Consider the following 27,729-nt stretch of genomic DNA (forward strand, 5'->3'; position numbering starts at 1 on the left):
ATGGGCAAATTGTGAATGTAATTACGTTTGTACAAATCCCCCTTTGTTCCCCTTTTTTCATTAGGTCTCAATGGGAAAGCACAGTAGGGGATATCATTGCTGCATTAATATGACACAAATACGAGCAATTCTTCGGTGCGTGACAGAGCGCCGTCTAATTACACCGAAGCTGTTACATTGAAACCTGTCTGTCCTTGAAGCTGGCCAGTGGAGCATGGCAGGGCCATCTCTCTCTGTTCAAACCCCCATCTATCTATCCCTCACCTCCCAGTCCTCTATCTGTCACTCTGCCTTAAGGCTGTAAATGGCAAACAAAGGCAGCTCCAACACAATGCAATAAGGCGCTGACAGGGGAAGGCTGCACAGAGTGTGTGTTTTCTGGTGTGCTGGTGTTTGTTGTTGCTCCTCCTCATGATCTCTGTGAAGTGACTTCAATCATAGGGTGATCAATTGTTGCATCATTGTGACTGCTGAGCCTTTACGGCTTAAACCAGGCTTCTAACTGCTCTTTGCCTTTCAAACAGGTAACGGTGTTAAAGGGGCCCTATTATGCTAATTTCACAACCGATTATTTGTATTTAGTGCTTCTACTGTGACATATTTACATGCTTTAATGTTCTAAAAGGTCTTTATTGCTCTCATAATGGAGGGAACTTTGGGATTTTAGCCTTTGCAGACCATTTACATGCAAAGAAACCTATATAACACACACACAGGAAAGGGAAACCCACAGGAAGCATAATAGGAAGGAAAGTTGTTTATTCTTCATATAATAATACAAACTAAATAAAATAATGTTTTCCTCCGTCTTGAATTATAATGTTTTCTTTGTTTTAAATATACTTGTTAATTGGCTTTTTTGTTTCATAAGTGTCTTGGTACTCTTGTCTGACAGACAGTTTTCTATTGAATGGCATTGGACTGGTTGACCTTGTTTTTTTTTACTTTTTATCTTGTACACTGACGGCAACAGAAGCTATGATTATTTTCCAGTCAACACCTCATTGTGGTCATGGTGCTTTATGATCCTTTGGAGCTTTGTTGTTGCTATAATAGGTTGTAAAATAACCATTCATTTAGCTTTTGAATAAACTGATGATTATATATTCTGATAAAAGCCCATCAAAAATGTCAATTTATACTAAGTTAAAAAAAGAAGAAAGAGAACTGCACAAAACCCTCACTTTTGAGAAGCCATGACCAGAATTTGAGCTTGATAAATTACCTTTAATAATGAATAGATTTTCAATTTTTTAATTGTTTTTGTTGACGAAGTAATTAATCAACTAATCATTTCAGCTCCGATGATGTATACAGAGCTAAAGAACGCATTTCAGAAGCTTCAAACCTGACATCCTACAAATAAGTCCAGTAAAATGTTTGACAATCAATTAAGCTGCCATGTAAACACCGTGATGAATAAGCATTGTTAACAAAGACCATCTCAGTTGAAAATGAGGGAGAGCAATTATTCTGAGACCCCATTTACACGGGAACGTTTGCGTTTACGCACCGTATGCGTTTTCAAAAAAGTCTTCCGTTCACACGCATTCGGCTCAATTAACGTGTCCGTTCCATAGACAGGGTCCGTTCACACGAGACCGCTGGAAACGCTGTAGTACATATGCCGGGCCTGTAAGTGGCGCTGCTGCCACCACAACATACACCAAAAGCAGCAAAGAAGACCCCGGAGCATGGTTGCCATGGTTGCCCTTCTGTTCATTCTCCGCGGTGGACGGCGTTTGCGTCTGCTGTAAATCTCTCCGGTAGTCCACCAGCAGATGAAAAACACCCACCTCTCCGCCTCTTCCAAGGGACGAGGGAACCATGAGGCAGAGTTTCCGTTAACATTTTTTTCCGCCGGTCAACATGTCCGTTAAAGTTTCAATCTTCCGGACAAAATTAGAAAAGTGCCGGTTAGAGGTCTTCCTTGTTATTTATTGAGCTTTAAAACAAATTGATAACGACTCTATATAATAATAAACGGAGCCTCTCTTTTCCTCCCCCTCTCCTGACAGCCCAGCAGCTGATCTCTGAGCAGGAGAGGGAGGCGTGGGAAGAGGGAGGCGGGCTAATTAATCGTTATCAGAAAATGATCGTATAGAGGCGTACACACACAGCCGTTTGACCGCCCTGAACGTTTCGTTTGCAGATCTATCCACCTTGGGACTCGTTATCGTTTGCGGGGTCCGTTTCTATAGTTTTGTTACGGCCTCGTGTGAACGAAAGGGCTATACGCAAGAGAAACTATGCGGATACAACCCGTATCGTCCTCGTGTGAACGGGGTCTGAGTCACTTGTATCAGTGTTTTGAACCTCTCCTGTTATCTGCCTTTATTGGCTTATCAGTGGACAGAAACTGTGTTGTTCACACCTTTTTATTGGAATGAAACCGGGACTTTGACTTCTTTAGGACCAGAAGTATTGCGTGTACGCAGACACAAACATCTGTTGATGTGATCGGGTCATTTTTAGGGCTAGGCATATATACGACATATTTTCTCAGATTTTGGTGTTCATAAGTGTATTTTCTGAACTTAACAGACTGTTCTATTATTTGCCTTTACCCTCTTAGTCATACTGATGTCTCATTGTTCAAATATTGTAGTTAATTAGTTAACCCTACAATATTGTTGAAATGTCTATATTGACGGTTGGATCAAATACATATATTCTCATATAGCCTAGCCCAAGGTGTTTTTATGCTTTACATGCTACTAAGAATATATATTATGTATTTCTCGCTTTATTTTCTTCTTTCTTTCTTTTAGTCTATATGTATAACTTGAGTCATGCACAGGTGCATTTTAAAGCATAAATAAAGTGGTTTTGTGATGTATTTGACTTTTTTTTTACCTTGAACTGGTCCATGCAGACAGCCAGCCTCGTGTTATCAGTAGCTTTTGTCTGATTATATTTAACAAATTGAGTGGCGAGGGAAGCTAAGGTTATGCACCAATCCCTCTATGGATCTGTCTCCTTGATCTGTACGTCTGTCTGTCTTCACTCATCCGTCCATCAGCCAGCATCAAAACAATACACCATGTTCCCAAGGCAAGTTGTCATAGTGACTGTCCTTCAGAGAGCTGATCTTAGCACGCAGTACAAAGGAAAGAGACGGAGGGAGGGCCAGAAAGCATCCTCCTTCATGAGAACCTGACGCTTATTACACTCCTGCTTTTATTGAGTCTAATAGAAACCACAGTTCGAACATTCTTTCTCTTTTCCTCTCCATCCCCGCCCTCCTCAGTATCACCTTTCCCCCTCCTCCTTAATGAGAGAACTGATGGGCGGGATGTGTTGTAGTGGAACGTTTCATCTTACCTGCCTCCTATTGAGACTCGTAGACAAAAGGTCGCTCACCTCCGCCCTCACAGCGTACTGCAGACCTGCGGGGAGGAAACTCCGACGCACACAATGCAGCTGTTCCAGCACACAATGCGTGGATTCTTTCTGCTTTTAATTGCTTCAGTTATCTATCGACCTCCCCCTCTTTTATCTTTTTATTGGTTTGCCACATTCTACCTGCTTGATGTTTATTAATTGCCGTATCTTCTCACCTCCTTGTAGCTCTCATTTGTCTTGTAAAACTAGATTTCATTTAAAAACATGACCTCGTATTATTAAAATGCAGGTGGACCAATCAGCTATCCATATCTCTGACATTTGAACATTAATAATATGAGTCATGACCGCAATATATCCCAACTTGTGTGAGTGATGCTTTTGCAGGTGCATAAACACACAAGTGGTGGGTGTCATATTTTAGAACATAATCTTCTGTCGTCTAAAAATCCATCCCTGCAGACTTCCCTCAGTGCTCCTACACAGACCTGCCGTCAGTAATTTGATCCAGCTGGTGGTTGTGACGGACACAGTCTATCATAATATTGGTACACACACCTCCTTGTTTGTTTGCTTGTGGTGTCTGACCTTCTGTCTTCCATATGGCCGTCATTGATTTGGTACCACGCTGTGTGATCCTCCTGACAGATTGACTGCGCTAATAGCTCTCATATCACCGTACTGCATTTTAATCCTTTAATGTGCAGTATAAATTGGATTAGTCTCTCGCCCCCTCAACTATGAATGATCGGCATCATGACAGCGTTGTTGACCAATGGGCTCGTCAGCAGTGGGATGCGTGGTGGCCATGACACTGTGGGGAGAGCAGCTGGGAAACAAAGGCCTCCTCCCCAAGGTGGAGGATAGGTGAGCATTGGCGACGAAGGAAACACAGCTGTGTTTGGGTCCGGAGGCGGGGTTGTCATGGAATTCCTTTCACTTTAACAGGCGGCTCTGTTTTTAATTCGGGAAAGGAAACACACCCAGACTGAAATATCCTCTCTGACACCTCGATAGACATCCAAGTGTTGTTAGGGAGGTGAAAACAAGGACGCACCATCACGTTATGTTAACAACTGTCACACAGAGGGCTGGATGTATACACACACAAGCATGCACATACAGGAAATGATGGATAAAGAGACACACACACATACGTAGCACACACATACAGCATGCCTTGGACATTTGCAGAAGTACAACTACCTGGTACTTTTCTCCAGCTGTGCACTTCTGACTTAGCCTGATCCTTTAATTCACGGCTATTTCCAAAGTCAGATGCTGCCAGAGTCTGGACGAACACACACACACACACACACACACACACACACACACACACACACACACACACACCAACACGTTCTCACTCCCATCCCGTCACATATTGACGGACGGTCAGGGCCCCTCCCCGTCGCTATGTGACGTACAGGGTACCCCTTGCCCGTCAGGCTTCTACGGGCAGGGTGTCCCATAGACCTTCATTGCGGACAGCGGACCCCTTGACCGTCAGGCTTCTACGGGCAGGGCGTCCCATAGACCTTCATAGACCACGTGATCAACAACAATGGCCGACCTTCGTGTTATTCTCGGTGGAAAAGGCCTATTTTAAGGTTCATTTGGCCAATAAAATGCGTTTTGATGTCATTTTATGCGATTAATATGAGTTGTTATTTCTGATTATTTGTGCAGTACATGTACATGATGTTTAGTTTGCTAGTTATGACGAAGATTACTTCATGAATGTGTACACATTCATGGTTGCTAAGGTGGTTGCTATGGACGCTGCAACAGCTCCCAGACCACGTGATCAACAACAATGGCCGACCTTCGTGTATTGTCGGTGGAAAAGGCCTATTTTAAGGTTCATTTGGCCATTAAAATGCGTTTTGATGTCATTTTATGCGAGTAATGAGTTTTTATTTCTGATTATTTGTGCAGTACATGATGTTTAGTTTGCTAGTTATGACGAAGATTACTTCATGAATGTGTACACATTCATGGTTGCTAACGTTTTTTTTGGTGGAAATGTGTTTTTTCACAGCAAAGTCACCCTCTGTACTTGGACTTATTGGGAGAATCTAAAGGCAAGAACATCCCAAATATTCATTTAGGTCTTTATTTTTAGACCTTTAGTGTTGCCGTCTGTGAGGAAAATAAACGGGGCTCAGAGCCTCGTATTTTTTAAATCTTTTTTTCCTTCTAATTTGTTATTCTTCTCAAAATAGCACACTGTTATTTACTCACCAATAATACACAATTATCCTTGCTTTTATTTATTGGTTTAATTCCATAATCTCGGGCTTTTTTGGCGTCCGTCAGGAACTGAATTTCAAAATAAAAATAACCCGAAACAGACGTAGGTCTATAAGGGACATTTCGAGCATCATTGCGATTGTCAACATTTCTGAATTTAGAATGGCCGAAGACACTACACTACCCATAATCCCCAGCTATCGTTTAGGACTACAGTCCCCGTGATTAATCTTCAAGGTCTGGGATTGGATGTTGGAGTGGCAGTGCGCCAAGGTTACGCCGAGCGTCAAACAGCTGTTTGAAATGGAACGAAACCACGCCAGACTATCCAAAACTGGAATCGAACGCCCCCCCAGAACTACACACTACACTATTGTGTTTCGCAAAATGTTCTATGGGACGTCTCTACTGAACGTTTTCCCCACAATTAGAAGTTGCCAGTATTAAACACATTGGTGTTATCAAATGTAAAACATATAATTAATAAATGGGTGAAAATCGCTGTCCATAATGCGCAGCATTAATATATACCCACATGACAGCTCATTGATACTTTGTAATTCTACTCCACTACAATTCAGAGGTTAACCTGGTATTTTTACTCCACTACACTTATTTGAGTTACTTTGCAGATTCTGATTAATGATGTGAAATATAAACAACCCTTAAATCAGACTTTAGTTACACCTGAGTAAAATTCAGGTAAGGTGATTGTCAAGTGCCAACAATCAGGAGAGATATTTGATAGTTGGTGCTTGAGAAGACTAAACATGTATCTGCAATTGACATGAATGGAAACGAGTAATAAAGTATATTCATTACTCGTTATTCTCTACTAATAGTTAATTAAAGACTGTATATTATGGCTATTTTGCACATCCCTTTCAAGATTTTCAAAGGTTTATTGACATATGATATATACACAACTACGGTATAGTTATGCAATCAACAGTTTATTACAAGACATCTATCAATATGTGTGTCCCTCCACCATTAAACTGTCATATTCTGCACATTTCTTATTCTATCTACATACATAAGAGTATAATCCATATGTATAATATCAGTTAAAATAAGTGCTTCAACATAGTTAACATTGCAGGAAAGCAATATATTAGACGTTAAGTACTTTGTCAGGCTTAATATTTATCTGTAGATAGATACCCCCAAAGTTTTTTTCTTATTTAAAAGAAGACCTTAACCTTTATTTAAACATTAAATAACAGGTTAATTCGTTTTTCTGTTTTGCACCTCCTCCTATTAATATATCTTTGTACATTCTGCACTAAACTGTTTTATTGTAGAGATCACTTATAGTATCTTCTTGATTTTTTATATTCTATATTTATACTTTTCCCCCTATGAAAGTATGTACTCTTAATATTTTTTTAAACAAATAAAACACATAAAAACAATAATTCAATAACGTGCTTTAACCACTAGGCGGTGCACACAAGGTACACACAGCCATAATAACTTTGTATTATTAGTGTTGGACACTTGTATGTACAACATCTGAAGATGTGTAGTTTTATTCATGCTTTCACATAATTTTACAGCATATTGCTATACTATTTCAGACTCAGTATTTACATTCTTACATTCAAAATGCAATCCAATTCAAATCAGTAATATCTTTAAAAACTACAAATCCTTTTATATATTTATGGTGTAAATATAACCTATCTATGAATTATATCAAATGTAAAAGTCTGCCGAATTAGTGTTGATACTGCAAGGAGACCTATTGTGTGAAGAGAAATTGAAGATGTTGTTTAATTGTTGAAATATTTATGATCCACGTCAAGTATTCAGTTTCGGCGGCATTTCTTCAGTTTTTCCAAAGGTCTTCTCATCAGGGCTCTATAAATAAAGAACTACGGCAGATCTGTAATATACAATGCAGCCGAACCGTGTATTACAATGCCGTTATGTGATGACTTTCAAAGAGAAAAGCAAGAGCGCTCGGAATTAAGTATTATTTTATTATTTTAAAAATGTTTTCCGGATTTCATATAATATAAACACCAAATCCCAGCATGCATTGCGGCTAAAACATCCAATCAGCGTAGCTGAGGATCTTGGGTAATCGCTCGAAATGCCTAAATCTGTTTCCGGTTATTTTTATTTTGAAATTCAGTTCCTGACGGACGCCAAAAAAGCCCGAGATTATGGAATTAAACCAATAAATAAAAGCAAGGATAATTGTGTGTTATTGGTGAGTAAATAACAGTGTGCTATTTTGAAAAGAATAACAAATTAGAAGGAAAAAAACATTTTAAAAATACGAGGCTCTGAGCCCCATTTATTTTCCTCACAGACGGCAACACTAAAGGTCTAAAATAAAGACCTAAATGAATATTTGGGATGTTCTTGCCTTTAGATTCTCCCAATAAGTCCAAGTACAGAGGGTGACTTTGCTGTGAAAAAACAAATTTCCACCAAAAAAACGTGTACACATTCATGAAGTAATCTTCGTCATAACTAGCAAACTAAACATCATGTCCATGTACTGCACAGATCATCAGAAATAAAAACTCATTACTCGCATAAAATGACATCAAAACGCATTTTAATGGCCAAATGAACCTTGAAATAGGCCTTTTCCACCGAGAATAACACGAAGGTCGGCCATTGTTGTTGATCACGTGGTCTATGAAGGTCTATGGGACGCCCTGCCCGTAGAAGCCTGACGATCAAGGGGTCCGCTGTCCGCAATGAAGGTCTATGGGACGCCCTGCCCGTAGAAGCCTGACGGGCAAGGGGTACCCTGTACGTCATATAGCGACGGGGAGGGGCCCTGACCGTCCGTCAATATGTGACGGGATGGGAGTGAGAACGTGTTGCGCACACACACACACACACACACACACACACACACACACACACACACACACACACACACACACACACACACACAGACACACAGACAGACAGACAGACAGACAGACAGACAGTCGGGAGAAGTGTTTTTTGGCGAGCTTCCTGCTGGACCTGATAGAGAAGTGCAGGCCCTCAGAATACATAATGGGGTCCAGATCAAGATTTTTCCCACACTGACCCATCTGAAAATGGTGTTTCCTAAAGCTTCAGATTTACATTTGTATGCTTGCACACTGACTGCAGATCTGTCACTTCGGTCACCCGGCTGTAAAACCCAGAAATCACTTGCAGGGCTAAAATAACACGCCCGGTACAATTACCATGAAGAGCGATGGCACACAGGGCTAGAATGAAGGAGTGAGACAGAAAAAGGAACTATCAGAGTTGAAACAGAAAAAGGCAAGGAAGAGGAGAATGAGCCAGAGGGATGAAAAGGATTTATTCCAAAATGAAAAGACGGGACAGGGTCATTGCACCGAGAGGAGAAAAGAAGTGAGGGATGTGGAGAGAAGGCGAGTTGCGGAGGTAGAATGATGTGCAGCGCCGGGCAGACAAAGCAGAGCCGGGAGCCGCAGGGGAGCCGGGTGTCTGTCAGCCATCCAGCCAGTTAGTTATTCAGTCACTTATTCAGTGTGCTGGGGCGATAGCAGCGAGGCGGTGTAGAGGCAGCAGTTATTTGTTTGGCTCAGGAGAGCAGTGTCCTCTCTGGCCACAGTAAACTGGCTGTTACGAGCGACACTTTACTGACCCTAAACAGGCCCAGCGCCAGAAAAAACATGCCGTAAAAACCGTGCCCCCATCGAACGGCCATGGCCATTTCCCCGTGTTTTGTGTTCTACGCTTCATTCACCTCCTTACTTTGCTGCATTCCTTCCCGTCCCTCAGTCATCCTGTCGCAGTCATCTTTGACCCTCTCTTTCTTTCGCTCTCCTTTCCCTCCCTCTCCTGGGTCAGGTACAGTGTAGATGTTGGTGTTTATCAATAATGAAGAGATGAGAGGAGGAGGAGGAGAGCACACTGCTTTCCGTCTTACCCGGGGATGAATTATTTACCCAGTGGAGAAGAGTGCCTCTCCATCCTGAGCGCGTGTGTGCGTGGCTGCCCGTCTAAATGTGGTTATACCTTACCTAGCAGATGTACGTGTGGAGATGTGCTTTGTCTCACCACACACACACACACACACACACACACACACACACACACACACACACACACACACACACACACACACACACACACACACACACACACACACACACACACACACACACACACACACACACACACACACACACACACACACACACACACACACCATTTTATCTCTTATGCACGGGTTTCCCTTAGCCTGGCAGATACTAAATGATTTAGCATGGTGTGTATGTTGTTGGTTGTTGGGTTCCTCTGTTGGAAGGTGTGATACTCTGAAGTTTAACCAAAGAACCCAGCATGTATAGTTGATAGATTACTCCTGTTTTTTCCATTTTCATTCAAACGTACACGATTCCTATTTCAGACGTGTTTGGCCAGCGGAGTTTGCTCGACCTGAAATATTCAGTTTGTGCTATGTACATAGCTGAGAGTTAGATAGAGGAGGTCCACAGAGAGATGCATGCATGGGTTATGGTGTATGTAATTCCATGTCAGAGACCCTGCAGTTACATTTCTGTGAGGTCCCATTGTGAATTCCTTGACTTTGCCAGTTTCCTCCAACTCATGCATACTGCATGGACGTAGTCTCCCTGCAAGACTAAGGTCACAGTCCAGCTGGAGGCAGGACGTTTGAAATGTAAAAGCTGACGTTTTTAAAGGGGAATATAAAACTGTATTTTGTAAGGGTTCTTTAAACTTCCCTGCCGGGCCTTTCTCATTAAGAGGTTGCACTTCATTGAATTGGCAAATGCTTATTTTTGCAAATATTATTCGCTCCATTCCTAGGGCATGTTTGTTAACAGGCAACTAAATAGCAATACGTATCAGTGTATACACACACACTGACACACACCGTGATCGAACACACACACACCTCCCTGTGCAGATTTCTCCTCCAGCTGTTCATTTCTCCTTGGCACTTTGAAGCCTGTTCATGTCTCTGTGTCCCTCCCTCCAAACTCCTATTTCTCCTTCGCTCTCCTTCTGTTACATTTCATGCATTTCTGCTTCCCTTCCTCATTTCCTCCTGTGTGTCTGATTCCCTTTCTCTTTCCACACTCTGTTCAGAGTCAGTTATCAAATATTTCATCATGGCTCTGTGAACAAAGTGAAATGTAGCACTCCCTTCTTCTTGCACCTTTTCTTTATCTTATCTCTCTTCTGCTCCTGTTGCATCAGAAGGACTGGTTTGTCTCACCTGCCGTCTCCTGCAATGCAACCTCGAAGCAACACCAGACCCTTTTACTACCGTGTGTCTTTGTTACATTTCCACACTGATTGACATCATGGTGATTTTTGAGTGCAGATCTCGCACGATGGCCTTGATCCTTTGAAGTGTGATTCTCTATCAAACCACCACTAGCAAAGCTTACAGCATGAATGGATTATGATGGGATGTCATCGGAGAAGTCCATAATGAGCAGTGGCTATTTCTAAATGTAGCTTTCTCGTGTGCTATCGATTGGCCTCTCTTATAGAGAGACCAGCGGAAAGGTCAATGAGTAGCCGAGACACACCTCAAGTCTTCATTTCCTAGTTTTATTCTTGGCTTGTCAAGCTGCCTCGCCTGTCAGAGCTAAGCTGCATTCCCACTCTGCCTCCTGCATACCAAAGTATCCACATCTAAATATGAATGTGCGCATGTGCATGTTCACTGTGGGTTTGTGTGGCGTCCACATTTGCGTGTGAAGGTCAGAGGAACCGTGCGGCACAGTGTCGGGTAGCAGCAGCAGGTTCAGGTTGGTGCAGACTGATCTCACCTGTTAGTGCAGACCGGCAGCAGTGTGGACACGCGGTTATCATCCAAAGAGATGAACAGTCAGCACCTAAATCACAGGTACATTGGTCATAAAAACTGCAATATCCCAGTTATAAAGTGAAAAAGAGACCGGAATTGAAGATTTAGTGAGGAGGAACAGGTCACAAGCTGTTGCTCTTCATGGATACACCGGTTGGTTCTGAAATATTTGGACATTCACATTTTGTATGGCTCTGCAAACCAGCAAAAGGAATGGAAATTTCCTGTCATAAAAACGGATTTAGTTTAAATCCAGTTGTTGTTGTCCTTATGCACTGTTTAAAAGTCCATGTACAAAAATAGGGCTCTCATTCCCACAGAGGAGGAGAACAGAGTGGCAAATAAGCACTCTCAAACAGCCTTTAAGCCAAAAGTCAGCATTTTAATCTCTGTTATTGCTTCATTGCGACTCCATTTGCTGGAGTGCAAAGCCAAAACAGCAGGAAGAAAAAGTGCCACTGCCCCAATACTTAGCAGCTGCACCGTACAGAACTACAACCCCAGTAATAATCGTGGAATTGAATCAGCCTCTCTGTGCCAATGTCTCTGGCTGGTATTTGGCAGCGCTTCCATTTAGAAACCACTTGTATCCAAGGCCAGCCTACAAACACGCACCGTCGCACTGAGAATAAAAGCTAAGGCATGAAACAACGGAGAAGAGAAACATAATCTGATGGATCATCCTTTTACAGTTTCAAACACCCAGGTTCTTGTTTGGGTGGAAGTTACAGCATGCGTGTCTTATGGTTAAACGTATGGTGGTGAATATGTAATGACATACACACTCAACATGCATTTATTATGAGGCGAGGCATTTTATGGCACAAAAGATGATGCGCACAACTGAACATAAATAAGTGGTGTAAAAACCTGCCTTTCTGTAAGCATATGATCTCAACATCCCTATACCACTTTGTTTCATTTTTAATGGACATATTATTGTGCATCAAAGATCATTTATGCCTGTGCGTCGAGCCGAAGAGAATTAGAGCTTTCAATGCAAATGATGTTTGATTACCTTTTTTACATTATTTTGTGTAAGCAATAATTAAGCCACCAAAACGGTGTAGGTGATTATATACACTGCAGACGAGGGCTGCACAATTAATGGAAATGTGATCGAAATCATTATTTGGGCTAGAACAATATACAAATAGCAGGAAGCTTAACATTTAGTTACAGGCAAAATATGTAAATATTATTCTAAATTAAGTATTTTGGAGCTGCATAGATGTCGTAGCCTACAAATCGTATTCTTCAGACTTAATTCATATATTTATTTACAAAAATCACACCATCATATCGCTATTTCAATATCAGTAAAAAGTAAACTAATTAAGCTCTTTCTTCCAAATTGTGCAGCTCTACTTCATACATTCTTTGTTTTGTGACCAAACAACATCACGGTTGAAATCCAACACTTGTCAAGTCATCACATTAGGAGGTGGGATGGGATCTATTCTGGTTCTCCTGTAAGAGAAAGGTCCATACGGCCTGTATCAAAGCTATTATTCCCCACGAGGAAATAGGGTGGGCAGAACAATAACATAAAGAAAGGAAATTGAGCAATTCTTCCAAAGCTGGAAGAATAATGAAAGCCAAGAACACTTATTGAGACAGCAATGCACTAGAAAGGCCAAAGAAAGCACACTCTTTTGTACTCTCACAGACAGGGAAGCAATCTTCAGGAACACGGAGAACGGCAGAGCTTCATCCTGGCCCTCCTGACAGCGCACAGCCACTAGCCTGATGAGATGGCAGAGAGTCAGTGAGCTCTGAAGGCCATTAGATATTTTAGGTGATGGCCTGCTCTCCCTGTCCCCCTGACGTTGTGCTATCCTCCACTGTAGCGAGGCTCAGGCAGAGGACATGAATGCCATTAGGCGTCAGAGTTAGCCAGGCAGGCGGACACAGGCTGATAAGCGTCTGCTCGCTTTTTAAGCTCCATTGGGCTGCAGAGGAAATTAGGATTTTGAGTTTTTATCCGTCTTTTTTTTCTTTACTCTCTCCGGCTTCCTCTGGCTCATTCAGTCTGTTTTTCTGCTTCTTCTTCACTCACATTCTCTTCCTCACGGCCACTGTTTCACACAAGGTCAGGTGTGGAGTCTCTCCTGCCTCACACCTCCCGTCTGTTCTCCCCTCTCCTCGCTCTGTTTCTCTCCACCTGTACTAACCCCCCCCTCCACCCACCCAGTCGTCTCCATTTTTAGGTTCTCTGTTTCACCTACTTCCTCTCTCACTTCTCTTGTTTCTCTCTCTTCCGAATGTCTCTCTTTTGTCCCTCAGCTGTCTCCTATTAACCTTGTTTATCGCTCACACCGTCTCCCCATCGAGATCCTCCTCCTCTCTCCTCTTCTCTCACCACTCTGTCTTTGCACTCCCCCTTTCATTCTCTATTCCTGGCACCATGCTCTCTTCTCACACTTTCATCCCCACTTTCCCAGCCACTTCCCCAGCCCCCTCCTCTCATCCTCCATCACTTTGGCATTCCCAGACTGTCTCTGCTCTTCCATCCTTCGTGCACACTTCCTCTCTCCTCCTTCCTTCCTGACTCATTTTCCTCTCCACAGACGAAGGGTGGGAAATATGGAAATGTCACCGTGACCGGGAGGGGGATCAGAGAGGACGGCGTTAATATGCCATCAGCATGTGTGTGCACATCATGTGCGTGTTAAAGACATAATGATAGGTGACAGTACTCGGGACGGTGGCATCTGAATACTCGAGGACGCTGAAGAGGACAGTTTGCGTGGGCCTGCGTTTGTTTGGTAGCGTTATTCCAATGGCACCTGCAGGCAGCGCTGCTACTGTAAAGTAGAGCAGCGGTGACACAAGGCTTCTGTTCTCCCTCTCCTCCCCACTTTCTCTCCCCCCGTCGCTCCTCCCCGCCTCAGTCTTACCCTTGAACCGTCTTTTATTCTCTCATTCCCTTAGTTCCTGTCTCCCTCCACCTCCTGTCTCTCTCTCTCTTCTGTTTTAATACGACCGATGCTCTCTCAATATTTATACTGACAATTACTATTTCAAATGCCGCCTTGCCTCAGTATTTAGGAAAGGCTGTCGTGTTCAAGCACACGCACGCACACGCCGACTTTTCCTTTCTGTGTCTGCTCTTCTAATGACACGGATTCTCTGAGACTTCAGGGCTGGGATTTAGGGACCATCGTGGAGGACGAAGACGTGTGTGAAGACGTGCTTGTGTGTAATATTCATTTCCCCGGCGGGGCAGTTTGAAGTCTCATAAGGCCAGCCTGTCTCTCATCTGAGCTCTGCAGGATCTGACCTGGGTTGGCTCTCCTCTTATTGCTTAAGAATCACAGACAACAGGCTCTGCCCCCGCATCACAAGCTGTGCACGCGCTCCTGTGTTCATTTGAATGTGCTCACAAGGAAAACCTGAGGCGGAGCAACTTATCTTCAGTGGCACATTGTGTAATGAACTTTGACATTAGACCATACTCTCAACAAGATTAGTAATCAAGGGTTTCAATAACCCTTCATTTTGTTCCCATTCCCCAAGCTAATCTGTTTGAATAGTTAAGATAGATTGACAGAGGCTTGTTGCTCCGTCTTTACTAAACACTCCAGGCGTTGGAAAGATCACAGGTCAAGAGATCGGTAATAAAGCTGTCATTAGCTTTTATGTGTGCTCTTGCACAGATATGTATGTGAGAAATAGAGAATAAAAAAAGCAATCTGTTCCTCTCTCCAGCCCGATGAGGCTCTCTGGCTCCCACAGGCTGCTTAGTGGTTGTCCAGAGGTTCCTCTGTGGCTACAAGGGGGTTGTTTTGTGGTTGTAAATTGGGCTGGTCCTGTGAGAGCTGGTGTTATTCTAGGCTTGTTTTCCGCCACTTTCCCGCTCAAGTCTTTCTTCTCCTTCCTCTCTCTTCTCTTCCTCCGTATTGATATCTCAGATCTCCCTTGAGTAGAGAAGCTGAGGTGTTTATTGCTCGTCAAAAGAGAAAGACAGCACTGGCCTTTCCCTCTTATCTACTAGCCCATGGGTTTCATGCGTGTGGGTGTTTTGTATCAGCCCTGCAGATCATATTACTTTCAACACAACAGCTTTGGCTCAGCACAAACGGGTGGAACCAGTTCGGCGAGTAATTGTTTGTCTTTAGGGTAAATTGTGTTTCTCTGGTGCTGTTGTATGTGTGTATCCTGCTGGTGAACACATTGTGAGCACACAGAGCCCTGGCTGCAGACATTTGAAGTTGTGTATCAGCAGGTAATCCACTGTTACTTAAAACAGGTGCCATCTCACATACACTAATGCGCGCTTACTCATACACGTAATTACATTTTCACAGGGACCTGGATTACACACACATATATGCACACACGCGTGGCACTTTCAGTTTCTCACACCCACCGACACAAAGCACTAAGAAAAGCATATTTATTTTCACTCTTTGCTGTAACACAGGAATGTGTCGGCACAGCAAATGGCAGGCTATAGAACAGCATGAACCATCCCTGTGATTTATGACCTATGTGCAAAAGAGAAGTGGCTTTTCTTCTCTCTTTTATTCCAGTACACATCTACTTAGTTTTTGTTTCGCTTATTCCTTTCACATGAAAAGTCATGGAGAGATATCAGACTCTTGGCCTACTTATGTTCACTAAAGCTGTCCTCTGTTGTAGCAGACACTTCCACACTGTCCTCATTTATCATCAGCAGGCTTTGTTCAAGCACCATTCCTCTGCTCCCTTTCCTCGCCTCCTACCCTAGTTAAGGACAGGACAGACATTAATGTTTCTCTCTCTTCCTCTCCTAGGAGTGTCGGGTCAGCGGGTGAAGGTGGAGCCCGAGGTGTTGTCTTACCCCGGCCAGACAGTCAACCTGCGCTGTGCCTTCACTGATGCCACTGGGATTCAGCTCACAATGGTAAAATAGAAACTGTCATGATGCAAGTTATCTTTCTTTTTCAGCTGGGATTTGATTTCTTCTTTTTACAACCGCACTCAAATAAGCTCTAAAATGAGTTTGCGGTATCGAATCAAATAAAATGTCTGATTCATCCCAAATTGCAGCTCAATGTGCTGACTTGACTCAGTACAATGTGATGAAATAGCTTGGGACTACAGTTTCAGTTTACACAGCGGCCATTAAGCAAATACACAATGTGGTATTTGAAAGATAAAGTATTTGTGTGTATCAACCTCATCCTGCAGGTGTGGGAATCTAAGTCGCACAGATGGAAAACATCAATTCATTGCAATGAGAATAAACATTAAACGATAATACAGGTCCATGTGCCTTGTTTACCTATCCCGTAATCTAGCAAATCAAAGCCCACAGAATTCATCCCAAGGCTAGTAATAGGTTTTTATCCCATTTAGGCGTAATACTTTATTATGCCATACAAACAATACTAAGCTTAATTTTGCTTTAGGGGATTCAATATGCTAATGAAACACTTCTTAGTCGCATCTCAATGAAGTGGGAAGTACACAACTGTGTTTGGTTCCGCTAAGAGTGGCTCGGAGAGAGTGCGGCTCCTGAAAGTCACATCCATATTCATACCTGCTCCACTTATTTGATTGGGATGCTGCCCTGTGGAGTTCACAGAGAAATGTCTTAAAATGCTCAGTGTGTGTTATCAATGGCGTGTTGAATGAGGCCTGATGTTTTTCACTGTACGCATCCTAACCACTGAGCCCCTTTAACGCAGGTCACCTGGATCTACGAGCCGAAGGATGGAGAGAGGATCAACATCGCCGTGTTTCTACCCAACTATGATCCCAACTACCCCGACTCACCGGTGAAGGGCAGAGTCAGCTTCGCGCCCAGCCCCCCCAACGTGGTCAGCCCCTCCATCGAGATCAGCAACGTGGGGATGACCGATGAGGGGAAGTACATCTGCGAGTACGCCACCTACCCCAGCGGCAACGAGCAAGGCATCACGCACCTCGTCATGCTGGGTGAGCCATGATCTACATAATGTGTATATAAAAAGAATATGTCAAGACGATCAGAATTCCTTTATTTGTCCCGCAACAGGGACATTTATGGCATTACAACAGCAAATTACAGTGTCTGTAGACAAAGGGTAGATTGATTGGTTATTATATGGCACACAATAGGTAAAAGCAGGGTAAACATAATTAAAATATTAGTAGCTGTATTTCTTACAAAAAACTGCCCATGAAAAAATATTGAAGTATGTTTACATATTGTAAATAACAATAAAGCGTAAATTGCTTGTGACTTTATATTGCGCTGAGCTGTTATTGCACATCAGATATATTAAAGTCTTTGTGAGACAAAGTCCAGGGTCTACTGTATCTCTATCCTTGATGTAGCAAAGATCTCCATAAAATATTGCATGAAAATTACAAATAATTCCTATAATGATTTTGAAAGTTGTGGGAACTTTTCATAAATGTTCTGGTCAAACTTATTTGAATTGACAGATCGTCCCTGATCCCTACAAAGCGGCTCTTTCTGACAGTTCTTTCTAATATTTAGCACCACAGTGGCTCCAGGCTGAAGACTTTTCTTTTTGTCACTGCTTTTAATTGAACTGTTCACATCTTAAACTGCACTGTAACTTTTATTCATGTATTTTTTCTTTTAATGTTTATTTTATTATCTTTTCTTTTTAATGACTGATTTTAAATGCTATTTTCTTAATCTCTTTCATTTTTTGTAAAGCACTTTCAATTGCCTTGTGTTGAAAGGTGCTATATAAATAAACTTGCCTTGCCTCATAATTGTACGGTTCTGTCTGTCGAGGCTAGCACCTTACAATTTTTTGAATAGTCTTCAAATTATACAACAGAAATACATATAGATGGATAGAAATATATAGTTTTTTAACATCACAGGCGGTCTTTGAAAAGTGATCAAATAGACAGTGATACACCGAATGGTATTTTTGCATATACCCATCCTGTATGTTTATCAACGTGTTCTCTTCGGTTCAAACCATCACAGGACTTTAAACACAAAGTCTGATAAATCTTCAATTTAACATTTCTGTTTTATTACATTAAGCCTAAATTGTTTTTTTTAGGGTAAACACACATGACCTTAACTAACTGCTCTGATTTGTAGTCTGCCAAAAAGTTTCCCCCAGACTTCTTTACCATGAACTTGATTTATTAGTCGAAGCAATTTTTAACAGGACGATCTCTCAACCCTCTTACTACATTTATATCGACAAAAAAAAAGTGTTTTCTGGTCAAAATCCTAGTTCTGTGTTTCATGGTTATTAATTGATTGATACATTTTATTTATTTATTTTAAGTAAAATAAAAAATTACAAAACAAATGTTGCAGTGCATCATGTAAGAGAAAAAAAAAAAATGACATTTACAACAACAGCATTAGCAACATAAACAGTGCCACATCTAGTGTTCGAAAAGGAGTGAGAAGAAGTATAAGTTATTTAATCTCACCCCCTTGTCCCTAAATGATTTATTTATAATCTATAATCTGCAATAATTATCATTGTTATTATTATTAATCTGCTTTACCTGTTGATTAACATATACACCTACATACTCACACACATATACACATAGTCAAACACCTTCCCCATCCCTGTACCTCGAGAAAATAATTTCTCCTCTTGACCTGGTTAATGTCTGGACATGGCTTTAGCTCCACATTCACACTGTCCATAGTCTCACTCCACAGGCTGAGATACACAAATATTATTTATTTTTATTTGTTTTTAAGTGGAGTTTTAGAGACTTGTTGAATCAAAATGCATTGATTTTTCCTTGAATCTGTTACCAATCTGTATGTACCAGGTGTTTGCATGTTAACCTTGCTTACTACATTATATACATGCAAAGTACTCTCTGCTTACCACTCTCTGTCAGTCTCTCTAACTCTCGCCCTCTCCCAAAGGTAGCATGCAGGTTAAAAGCATGTCTAGCTAGGCTTGATTGCTATTATAAGTGGTATTGTCAGATCAATTGTGTTCTTGTTAATGCAATGGAACCATTGGTCTAACCTTGGCCCGGCACCAGTGCCTCCGCTCTCTCTGCAGGCATCATGCCTCCCTGCCTCCCCCGAGGCTCCTTATTGATCTGGCTGCTTGTCATGCCGGCTGTCAGCTCCTGTCCTGCTCTCTCCTCTGATCCCTCACTCCTATCATGGAGGGGAAGTGAGGAAGGATGAGCAGGGAGGTAGAGTAGAGGGGGGTTGAGGGGATAACCGAGATCATGTAGTGATTTAGAATTTGTGTATGGAAATGTGCCGGACCTGTCAGAGAAATTGTTTATCAATGGCGGGTGATGGGGATGGAGAGGGAATGGATTAAAGAAACAGGGGGGAGAGTGAAAGAAGATTTAGGGTGTTTGCTCTGCTGCTTCTAAGTGTATCAATGTTGCCTCAGAGAGGAAATAGACAGAGAGGGAGAGAGGGTGAGTGGAGGATGTTTGGAGATTGAGGTTTTGGATTTGCTGGTGATTCAAATTGTTTATCGATAATGGTGAACATTATCTTTTCCCTCAGCTGTCTTATTTCCATTTGATCTATTTCTACATCCTTTAATCTTCTCTCTGCCGCTCTGTGTCTCTTCCTCCCTCCCTCCATCCATCAGCTAAGCCTCAGAACTCGGCCTCCATCGTGACCGTGGTGGCGGGCAGTAAGTCGGTCGTTGTGGCGCGCTGCGAGTCCGTGGACGGCCGCCCCCCTGCCAAGATCTCCTGGGTGACCGCAGTCAATGGCAACGGCACGACGGTTACCAAACCGGGCGCCGACAACACGGTGACGGTGATCAGCGAGTACCGCATGGTCCCCTCCCCCAAAGACAACGGGAAGGACCTGAGCTGCGTGGTGGCTCACAGGACGCAGGTCAAACCAGAGAGCTTCCCCCTGAAGCTGGCAGTGGAATGTAAGACACACACACACACACACACACACACACACACACACACACACACACACACACACACACACACACACACACACACACACACACACACACACACAGTTGTATTGTGTTGCACTTTTGGAGGAGCCTGTGACCTAAGATTTCCATTGTCATAACTACACTGTAGCTATGCACAAATGACAATAAAAGCCTTGAATCCTTCAACACACACACACACACACACACACACACACACTCTTATTGTTCCATGAATTCCTTTGCAGTCCAGCATGTTCCTTCTGTAATTTCTATGTGATTACATTAGATTAATTTTGTTTTGTACAAAGGAATCTTACATGACCTTGACTAACTGTTCTGATTTATCGCTTGCCAAAGAGTTTTTCCCCGGACTTTTATACCACGAATGGATTCATTAGTCAAAGAAATAATAACAAGACCTTTGCTAATTGCTTAACCTCTTACTACATTTATCAGCAAACAAAAAAACAGTCCTGGTCAAAATCCCCGTTTTGTGTTTCATGGTTCTGTCTCTCTAGTATAGCTTAAGAGACTTGTTGAATCAAAGAGTATTTTTAAGCCATTTTATGATTATAATTTCCCCCTGAATCTGTAACCACACACTTCACTTCATTCTTTGCAGCATGAAACCATGGAGTGATTAATTGAGCACATTTTGTTCCTCTTCCCTCCTGCCATTCACCTGTCGTTCCCCCAGACGCCCCTCAGGTGACAATAGTAGGTTACGACAATAATTGGTACGTGGGTCGTACAAATGTGGCGCTCACATGCCAGGCCACGGGAAACCCCACTCCGCTGACCGCCCAGTGGAAGACGTGAGTATCCACACAATCGTCATTTACATTTTCTTGTCTGTCTTGCGTGTTTGGTTGTTATTTTCCCCTCGTGTTCCCTTCCTCGCCCTCCACTATCAGGTCCACACAGCCGTAATCAGCGCTTTTTATTATTGCCACCACCACCACCGCCTTTTGCTCTGATTATGGAGATAGACGTATAATTTCTCATAATGGACTCGATTTAACCCTCGCATAATGACAAACACAATATGACTCAGTCTCTCCCTTATTTCCGTATTATCAGCTATCAACATAACTGAGACAACATTTGAAGACCTGGAAAGTCTGGTGTTGAAAAATGGGACGGATGAGATTTTGTGCTGGGGTCCAGCAGTTTTGATTTTCCTCATGTCCCCATCGTGTTTTCCTCCACTGTGTGATAATAGATTGCCTTTTGAGGAAGGGGGAAACTGATTGGTTTTGCACTGCTGATCAAGATTACCCGAATTTGATGACTGTGCACAATACAACACATTTCTGTAAATGTACATCGCTCTCAATGCTTTTATAAAGTCAAACAAACCACAACTCCTTTTCTCAAGCTTCATCCTCCCCTTTTCCCTCTTTTCAATCCTCATGCCGATTTGGCTATTTTACTTGCATCCTTTGATTATTATAACCCTTTATGAACGCACAGTTAGAAATACACTACATGTATACAGTGTTGTACATTTAACGTTTTTAGACTGTGTAAATATGCACATTGACATTTAATTGTATCTCGTTGCACTGTCATCGCTACTACTTCTACTTTTACCACTCTTATTTATTTGTGTCGATTTTTTGTTTTTTTACTGCAGTGAGAGTTGCCAAAGAAATTTCGTTGTACCTTGTATGATGACAATAAAGATATATTCAATTCTATTCTATTCTCGTGCCCCCGCAGGATGACGGGAGAGATGCCCGACACGGTGCAGATCACAGAAAACGTGCTGAAGGTGCTCAAGGTGGACGACGCTGTCAACACCACTTTTGTCTGCCAGGTCAAGAACCGCATCGGGCTGGGCAGGGATCAGGTCGCCGTCATGGTCAGAGGTGAGTTCAAGGACACAGACTCAAACACATGTCTAATTACATTACACACAGTCCTCATTTAACACGTCAACCTGCTTGGAGAACAAACTGTAACACAAGAAACACGTAATGAAAGTGTTCCTTGTGTGCACTTCTCTTTTATGAATTTGCATTAGACTCCTGTCATCACAAATCCACCCATTTGCTGCTCCTAAGTAGGTTAAAGCTGAGACAAAGTGTATTCCGCACACAATGTCCCAACACACAGATGAATTGGACTCAATAAACTCGTCAGTAAAGCAGTGAACATTTCAGGAATGAAATGAAAAGCACATTTGTGGCTCACTTGGTCCTCGCTCATCATCTAAAGCTTCCCCCGGCTTGTATATACAAATATTTCTATCATCTGAACTGATGAACGAGAACCGAGCTCACTTTCACCACACATGCCACACGTCTCCTGGTGTGCTGTGCTCTCATGTTTTCCCCAAGGACACACACCTTGTTCTGCCTCACATGAACACGCACGCTGAGTCTGGGGTGTGTAGTGTAGGGTTAGAGGGTCCAGCTGCTCTGTCCGTGTGTGTGTGTGATTGTTATGAGCGTGAATATGTATGTGCATGCCTTTTCGTGCTTTTGGGTTCTCCCTCTCAACTTTCCCTCTCTCTTTATCTCTGCTCCCTATTAAGAATGCGTGTCACTTTTCTACATCTCTTTGCACGCACTCGATAACACTGCATTATCAAAGTTTCTCTGCCTCAGCGGTACCCAAGGTCGGCCGAGCCGCTTTGTACATCAGATGGCATTTACTGAGCCGCTTTTTCCACAAGGTTTTTAGCCGTAGTTCACACAGAAGAGATGGTATTTTCACTTTTCATTCTAGTTTTCTAAAAATGAGAGCGCAGTTCCCCCCCCCCCCCAAAGTCACGATCACAAAGGCAACCGAGTGGCTTCTCAGCAGTACTCTTGGCCATCGCTGATCAAAGGAAAGACCAAAGCAAATGAGCAGTGTTCATTCAGATTCAGAGACTTGAAGAAAAGGCTGCAATTAGTAAAAGCGATGAATATAACTCAATGTGACACTGTTGACTTTGAAATCTTGTGTGTGTGTGTGTGTTGTGTGTGTGTGTGTGTGTGTGTGTGTGTGTGTGTGTGTGTGTGTGTGTGTGTGTGTGTGTGTGTGTGTGTGTGTGTGTGTGTGTGTGTGTGTGTGTGTGTGTGTGTGTGTGTGTGTGTGTGTGTGTGTGTGTGTGTGTGTGTTGCAATACTTGTGGGACCTACATCTGTCTACACAGTCACGTGTGGGGACTCGCCTCCCTCATGGGGACAAAATGGAGGTCCCCTTGAGGGGAATCAATAATTTTAGGATGAAGACTTGGTTAGGGTTAGGCATGTGTTGGTTATGGTTAAGGTTAGGATAAGTCTCCAGGAAATGCATGTAAGTCAATGTAATGTCCCCTGAAGTGGTGTGTGTGTGTATATTTGTAATGCATTCAGGTGTGCTGTGTAGCTTGCTGTACCACCTCAGGTCTCTGAGTTAAACCGTCCATAGCAGGGCCAGTCATGATGGAAAACAGTCGATTCCTGCAGCCCCTTCTGTTCCTCAATCGTTTTAGCAGAACCCCTCAACAGAGCTCACTCCCGACTTTCCCCTCATGCAAAATACATCCCACTCCACTCTTGGGCCTGCACTTAACCGGAAGTTATTTTCTGCTGACACCTTGCCCCCTATCACCTTGCCTATAATGGGGGCGAAAAGTGCATTTCTCTGGTGCCTTTAGTTTAAGAGCACTCCTTCATGCCCTCGTTTTATCTACCGTGTTTTTCCTGTCCTCTTGCTCAGTCTCTCCTTATTTCCACTTTTTTAATTTATCTCTCACCCCCATCTTACTTCAAGTCCCTTGGCTCGTTACGGCGCCTCAGCATGCGTCACCACTCATTCCTCTGGGGCCATTCTGTACCGCTGCACAGGAGCGTAACCGGCTTCTGTTGCACAAAGGATGTCACCATCTCCTGCCGTGTATTACAAGCAACAAGCAGGGAAGATACAACGATCCAGGGAGCAGAGGAAGGAAGATGAAGGCTGCCGCTTTTAGACTTTAAGAAGCCAGAGAACGTGCACCGGGATAAATCAGTGCCAGCATGCAATCCCCACACTAAGAGAGCGAGGCATGGGGGATAGAGGGGGAGAGAGCGTGTGCTGACGGCATTTAAAACTCCCATGAGAATCTTGTGCCACTGCATCCTATCTCCACTGCTCTTGGCCTCCACTATCTCTCAGCAGAGCGTGCGTCTGTCTGTCTGCAAGCCTCTCAGAGCGGATCAGTCACCCTTTGCTGCTTCAGCTCCTCGCTTCCTCTCCCTCTGCCTTCTATCCTCCATTTCAACTCCTGTTCTTCATCCCTCTTTCCTCTCATCCCCTCTCCTTCATGTTCTGGTGTCTCTGGTCTCTTCTAGTGTTCAACTTCCAACAGTTCCCTTGTCCTATCATCTCCCTCCTCCATCTCCTCCTCCCTGCTTCCCACTCCTCTCTTACTCACCGGCGAAGGAGGAGGATAAGACGCAAGCTAAAACTCGCTGGCAGTCGAGAGGTGACTGAGGCATTCGGCAGAGTGAAGGAGGGTTTGTAGAAGGCATGGAGAGGGCGAGAAGTGCTCTGAAAGAGATTGACTTTCCATCAGAGCGAGTGAAATGTAAGAGTGGATGGTGGTGGCATCGGAGCGGGTGAAAGATGTGGAATGACTCCAGATGGGAGACCTGTGGAGCCTAATGTGAATGCGTGTAGACAAACAGGGCTAAGAGGGGCCGACAGGCGTGAAATGGTCAGCACCTGCTACATAGCTGGTGCCTCTCTCCTCTCTACCCCACAGCTGCATGACACACACACACACATATATAATACGGTGTGTGTGTGTTCCCGTGTCCTCTGCCCTCAGTCTCGTCCTGTGCTCCCGGAGGCTCAGAGAGGGATGGATGTCCTCTCTTCTCCTTGCCTCTCCTCCTCTCATCTTCGATCCCGCTGCTTACTCACACAAACCGAAGCATCCCACTTTCGATGTATCTCTCCCTCGCTATCTCTTTCGCTGCAGTTTGCTCTTTTCATTGCATCTCTCATCCTCTCAGTTAGCATATGCTCCCTCCTCATCCTCCTTATCTCTCTCAGGTTGTCTTTCAGCCTCCGCAACTCTGGCGCTGCTCTCGGCTCAGTTAAGAGACTCCTGCCCACAGCATTTTCTCTCCCTCTCTTCTGCTCGTGCCCTGCTATCTCCCTCTCTCTTTTTAAGCTTAACTCCTAAATACCAGTAGCTCTTCTTTAATCACAGCTTAGTAGTCTCCATCCTTCCATCCATCCCTTTTTCCCCCAGACTCCTCTCTAGGGGGGTTCTTGTGTGGCTAACCTAGATTTCCTACATCCCCCCCTCTCCCATCCTTCCTCTCAGCTGAACCTCATTAAGTTAAAATCTCCCCAATTAAACCTCCCAACACATCGTCTGAGAGTCTCCTAAGGATTTCCTCTTCATTTGGGGCATGCTCTCCGGTAATCAGAAACATCTGAGGAGGCGGTTCATCAGCATGTGGCTCTGACATTTTCCATCCACTGGGTCTGGGTTTGTGTGGCTGTATCTGTCTGTGTCTGTCAGTGTGTTTCTCCGGCCATGCGAAAACATCCAGAGAACAGGTCTGATGGAGCCAAGTCTCCCTGCAGCCTGCTACTGGCCCCCTGCCCATCCCTCATTAGTACACACTCTGACACACTCTGACACTCTGACACACACACACACACACACACACACACACACACACACACACACACACACACACACACACACACACACACACACACACACACACACACACACACACAGCAATAAGTTAACATGCTGACAGAGATTACTAATAAACTATGCTCTAGGTGTAGCCCAGCCCAGCGTCAGCCCACTCATGACCAAGATGGTGTGTGTGTCTGAGAGTGTGTGTGTTTTTGGGGAGGCTGCAGTAGAGTTACTTTCGCTCCATCTCTCATTACTTGCGGTCACTTGGAGCTCACGGTCTTGCTGGACGTGACTTCACAAGACGCATGATTCCACAGTATGTTGTGTGCGTGTGTGTGTGTGTGTTTTGGGGAAGGGTGGGGTCCTGTAGCATGTTTGTTTTTCTATTTCTTTCTCCCCTTGTTGTACACGCAGCATGCATATTGCAGTTATTTTCGGCTGGCTCATCCAACATCATGTGTTTTATAAGATGTCCTCTCCTCACCCGCTGAAATGTATTCCATTGGAGCTGCGTTAGTATGCATCTGATGCTGCGGTGGGCCTGTACTGGGAGCGTGGGGTCGCTCCTTTTTACATCTATCTCTTGAATCTTTAAGTGTTGTCTCCAGATTAAGGTTGGAATAAAACATGAATTATCACCCACAAAAGGATTTACCAGCATCGACTTTGAGAGAGACACTTGAGAAGTGGCATGAGCGACGCATTAAAAATAATAGGATGAGAGGAATTTAGGCAGAATTTGCATTTAAATTTCATTGCAATTCCCATTGATGTGACGACGATGTGCGCCAGCATCCGGGCCCCAAGTTTCGAGTGTTTCTACGTTGCACGTGCCAGAGCTCCACGGAGCCCGAGGTGATAATGCATTTCTTGTGTTCCTGTTGGACGTGGACACTGAGCGCTAGCTCTCACTCTTGTGTGTGTGAACTGCAATGTTTAGCACTGCTCAAGGCAAGGGGCAGGGGGGGGGGGGGGCGGGCACTGGTTCGGAGTGTGGTGGTTTGCTCGGGGAGGCTGGTGGGAGAAATTGAAAGAAAGGAAGGGGAAAACATACCCACATTAAATTATAAAATGTCTTCCCTAGGCATTTGTTGAAAGTGAAGCGCAGAGGAGGAGGTGACTAAAATGCAAACGCAAATTGGAGAGATGGCAGGGAAATGGATTTAGAAGAGACGGAAGGAGCGTGTGCAGGGGACAGCTGGTGAAGTGGAGCCAGAGATGGAGAAAGGGCTAGAGAGGAAGAGCTCAGGTGGAGTCGTCAGTACACCAGCGTCTTCTCTCTTGACAAGAATCAGTGTTACAAGAGTAATGCTGTCAGCTCTCTGTACACTTAACATGAGGGGTTGGCTTCTGATGGATTTCAAATGGGAATGACAATAAGAATCGGGCTGATTCAAATAAGGCAGGGATTTCCACAGCAGCTTCTTCTGGTTAATCCTCTGCAGCGGCTGCTCGCAGAGTGGAACAGAAAGCGTTTGCAGCAGACTTGATGTTCAGCTTACCCAACGAGTCTTCATCACTTTCAACCAGGGATTGAAATTAAAAATTCATTATTAAAAATGCATTATTTCATTTTATTGTCTACTAGTTCATGAGTGCAAAACCTGAAGGAAGCAGATGCACTTAAACATGATGGATGATAAGCAGGCTTTATTACAACAGATAATATTCTTACAACATTGTGCCTTCTTCAGGGATGGAACGAGTAAAATCAAAGCTATTTTTTGTTATTACATCTGGGAGATCCACATGATCTAAACAGAAAAAAATAAGAACATGATATAAAGAATTGACGAATCCATGTT

At 43.5% G+C, this 27,729-nt stretch overlaps 1 protein-coding gene across 2 annotated transcripts in view; it reads left to right on the forward strand.

Moving 5' to 3' along the window:
• LOC117549611 (nectin-2-like) overlaps positions 1 to 27,729 on the forward strand; it is an 86,170-nt gene that overhangs the window by 18,650 nt on the left and 39,791 nt on the right. For both annotated transcript variants that reach the window (XM_034221644.1, XM_034221645.1), the window contains exons 2-6: positions 16,210 to 16,319; positions 17,107 to 17,356; positions 19,990 to 20,283; positions 20,999 to 21,116; positions 22,024 to 22,172. In XM_034221644.1, coding sequence (XP_034077535.1) covers positions 16,210 to 16,319; positions 17,107 to 17,356; positions 19,990 to 20,283; positions 20,999 to 21,116; positions 22,024 to 22,172 — 921 coding nt within the window. The remainder of the gene's footprint in view (positions 1 to 16,209; positions 16,320 to 17,106; positions 17,357 to 19,989; positions 20,284 to 20,998; positions 21,117 to 22,023; positions 22,173 to 27,729) is intronic.

The sequence above is a fragment of the Gymnodraco acuticeps genome, unplaced genomic scaffold (genome assembly GCF_902827175.1).
Source record: "Gymnodraco acuticeps unplaced genomic scaffold, fGymAcu1.1, whole genome shotgun sequence".
Classification (NCBI taxonomy): domain Eukaryota; kingdom Metazoa; phylum Chordata; class Actinopteri; order Perciformes; family Bathydraconidae; genus Gymnodraco; species Gymnodraco acuticeps.